This window comes from Rhagoletis zephyria, unplaced genomic scaffold (assembly GCF_001687245.7).
Source record: "Rhagoletis zephyria isolate East Lansing unplaced genomic scaffold, Rhagoletis_zephyria_1.1 Rzeph_scaffold_12085, whole genome shotgun sequence".
Classification (NCBI taxonomy): Eukaryota; Metazoa; Arthropoda; class Insecta; order Diptera; family Tephritidae; genus Rhagoletis; species Rhagoletis zephyria.
In genome coordinates this window covers 13,755-17,913 of record NW_016169159.1, presented here as the reverse complement: position 1 = coordinate 17,913, position 4,159 = coordinate 13,755, and the positions used below count along the sequence as shown (strand labels likewise).

General features: G+C 39.1%; 1 protein-coding gene across 1 annotated transcript; it reads left to right on the top strand.

Moving 5' to 3' along the window:
* The first annotated feature begins 1,177 nt into the window (after window positions 1-1,177).
* On the top strand, window positions 1,178-3,951 carry LOC108377437 (otopetrin-1-like). The gene is given in 4 exon segments (XM_017633705.1): window positions 1,178-1,217; window positions 2,223-2,929; window positions 2,932-3,043; window positions 3,528-3,951. Coding segments are annotated over 4 exon segments (1,200 nt in total). The 3' UTR covers window positions 3,869-3,951.
* The last annotated feature ends 208 nt before the right edge of the window (window positions 3,952-4,159 follow it).

Here is a 4,159-nt window from a genome sequence, read left to right as displayed (position 1 = left end):
TTAACAAGGGGTGATCGGCAAAGTTTATTTCTTACTTTTTGCTTTTTTTTCTTTCTTACTTAATGTGAGCAATTACCCCATTCGAGTCATAATCTCGTTTTTCTCATAGGCTTAAATTGCAGTTAAGACTTGGTGGAAATGAGCTTTTCAGGGACCGATAACAGTTATTTTTTTCGATGCTTTAAAAAATAAATTTCGTAAAATAAATTGATAAGTGTTCCTTTGATCCCAACACCTCTTGGACAAGAATCCTGGATTCCTTTTATTTTAGGAACTTTTTTTTGAAAAAGTCCAATAATAACGGAAAAATGCGGCCTTTTATTTTTTTAGTCCAATAATAACAGTTAAACTTCGCCAATTTTTTTTAAGGCCGAAATAAAAGTCCTTTCGTAATAATAAACAAATCGCTTATCAAAATTAAACAAATTTGGTATCAAATTAAAGAAGACTGAAACAGCTTTCGAACTGATATATCTAAACGATGAATGTCACCTTAACAAAGCTAAAAGAAGAAAGGTGAAAAGGAGACGCACAAACATGCCCTCACTGAGGAAAATACGAAGATTAGATGTGCAAAAAGGCACATATGGAATCATTTCTTTACATGAATCAAGAACCTTACAAAAATAACCAGAATCATTGCAACAACGCTAACTAACGACCTATGGCTCCTGAAACGACCAGGCGGATCCTTTACGAAGAGCTGCAAAGCATCTCTTATATTGCTAGCCGCGGTGTAGACGATAAGATGGGCTATACGTTCCTCAGTGGCCTTCAAAGCACCTGGAGCAGATGGCATCATTACAGCTCATCTCCAAAGGTACTTCCTCATCTGCTGTCCTCTTTGATACCCTATTTCGGGGCGTGCTTTAAGTGGAGTTTGTATCGCAAAAGATGTGGAAAGAACCAGCAGACCAACCAAAGTCATACTGACCTATCAGTCTTACTAGATCGTTTCTGCTAAATCGCATGCAAAGAACGATATATAGGCATTTCAGGAATAATTTTCTTACAGGAAACTGTTGGCATAAAACCAACGCCAAGAAGATCTACCATCCATTTTCTTCAGAACCTCACAAAGATAATTAAGAAAAGAATGGAGAACAAAGTGGTCACCGCAGGTTTAATGCTGCTGTATAGACAATTACGTCCGACACGAAGGGAATAATTTTACAACATGTCGCTGCGTAGCAGAACCATTACATCCACTATAGCACGTGAATGAGCCAGACTCCTAACTACAAAATCATGACCGCAAAGTGGAGTGAACTCAACTCTGTTATGGTCCATCGTAGTAGACGAACTCATCTGGCTTCCTTTTTAAGAGGGCTTCAATATTCAGGTCTACATGGATGACAGAATGCATTGAACATATAGATTAAGTGGGAGAACTGTGCATTAACTTGGTGGACCTGTGCCTTCCGAGGTTTAGCATAACACATATATTCAAGTCTTTTTCCCTAACACAACAAATTGGTACAACGAACGACCAAAATCCTGAAGGGATAGCCACATTTGGTGTCGAAGCAGGAGTCTGTATTTAGAATACAATCCAGAACGCTCCTTTTTAGTAACATGAAGCGCAACACAATGGGCAATGAAATTAAAGAGATCCAAGCCAGGGATTCATAGTTGGAGGGCCCTTTATCGTTCCGAAATGGAGTTATCTCCGTCAGTAAGAATTATTATTTCTGGATGAAAGCGGAAGCGCAACATTACTGCACGAGTACGGAAGGTAACAACAGATACGCTAGGTCCTTAATCTGGCATATATCAACAAGAAGAACCAAGGCACATCTTTACCTTAGTAGATATGGAGTAGGAATTATTTGAGGCTTTAATAATGGTTTCTAGAGTTTGAAACATTTTTCAAACCTGTGATTTGTTATCTCTGGTTGAGCAACAGGAGATAGCAGAGCACATTATGTGACACTGCGAAGCCCTTTCGCTTCCTGAGATCATCCTACCTAGGAGCACATGATTTGAAGGGCAATCAGCCAAGAAACATCCCGACGTTGCTTATCATTAAGTGGATCAAGAAGGCGTGTGGCCAAATATAGGTCTTTTACAGTAGATTGTGCTCAGGCGCGGTAGCTAGGTGATCGGCTCCCTCCTCTAAATACAATATCATCCTATATTTTTTAAAATAAGTGTTACCTATATACGTATATATCTTTGTAAAGTATTTAACTAACATTTTTTATCTTAAATCCCCTCCCCAGACGAGACGAACAATAATGTTCATTTGAAACACAAAGTCACTCATTTTGGCAGTTTTTATCTTCGTGTCGGCGCTATCTCTTTTGCCATCGGCACTATGGTTTACTCGGGTCTAGAGTTCGGCCAGTACTTCGAATTGAATGGCAAACCCGGTTGTGCGGATATTTTTATCGCAATAACACCAATTTTACGTATGCTACTCGCCATCGTACAGATACAATTTATATTCCTGAACACAACATACTTGGATATGGCACATCATAAGGTCACCTGCCGTTTTGGCTTAATGCATATGGTTGCCACAAATCTATGCGAGTGGCTGTACGTCTTGGTGGAGGAAACCAAACACGAGATCTATCACATTAGTCAACATGATAACGAAAAAACCGATCCAATATTCACTTCCGGCCCACATGGCGGTATAGATTGGAGTGCCGTCAATGAATCTCTACAAATTACACCGCACACCACGAAAAGCGTAAACATGACCATCGCAACTACTATACAAAATGCGCTTATCAATTCTACAGGGCAGGTGACTGTCGGTTGCACGCGTACCAACATTATGGGTGCTTTAGTGCAAGAGGTAGCACCATTCCTATTTCCTTGCACTATCGAATACTCACTCATTTGCGCTGTGATACTCTATGAGATGTGGAAGACTGTACGCTCCATTTCAGATATAGATCGATCGCGTAAGAGCTCTGTNAGCTGGACAATCATTTGTTAATTGTGGCTCAAACTGGCGTCTACCTTTATGGCATGTTCAGCATATTGGGCAGTTATTTCTCCAAATGGGACGCGGTGACGGATAGAATCGAAGGTATGAAGGACATTTAAACGGATCTACTCGATGGATAAGTGGAAGATCGATCTATCTCGGCAGCCGTTACTAAAACACCTTATCCCAAAAAAACGTTTCAAGAACGCGCTACTTCAAAATTTGGTCCAAGAACGCCCTCTTTCAAAACTTGATTGAAAAGCGCCCTATTGGTTGAAGAACGCCCTATCTCAGAATTTGGTTCAAAAACGACCTCTCTCTACTGAAAATATATTGAAAATTTGTTGATATATGGAATTTTTGAGCCGAATTCTGAAATAGGACGTTCTTCAATCAAAATCTAAGGTAGACCGTTCTGCAACCCAATTCTGAAATAGGGCGTTCTCGAAAAGTTTTCTGAGATAGGACGTTTTCGAACCGGCTGCCTACATACGTCGATCTTTCACTCAGCCGTCGATACGTATGTACATACATGTCTGCCTTAAAATATTATTTTCCCAATTTTTTCTCTTTTTTTAACTTAAAGGCATGCTTGCTGAGATCCTGAGTTTGGCGGAGACTTCGCTGCAGACAATGTTCATCCTGCACGCTAGCCATAGACGTTGCAAGGGCTCTAAACAGGCACGTCGCAAGCCGGGTCGCGAAATCGTCACCTTCTTACTAGTGGCCAATATTGCAATTTGGTTCATCAATACTCTAATCAAAGGCCGTGCAGTTTTTCGAGAGACAAATCTGGTGTTCTTTGGCGTTTGGGGTTGGACCATCATTACACATATATCCATGCCACTGGCTATATTTTATCGCTTCCACTCAACAATATGTCTTTTCGAAGTGTGGAAAATCACTTACAAAGCCAAAGCGCATTGAAAATGCGAATTTTTGCATTACTTTACAAAGACATTCATTCGCCAATACGAACTTCTTATTGTAATATGGTTAATTTTAAAATAAATTTAGGATATATTTATGTATATGCATTAATATATAATTATTTATAAGTGTTTTATTACATATTAACCAAAATTCACAATTTTTTTTTATAGTATTGTAGAATCACGAAAAGCACCAATTTTTCGCAGTATTCCTTTTTAAAACTTTGTGTTCTTTTGGTAATAAAATATACAAAATTAGAAAAAAAATTTGCACTCTGAACTTCTG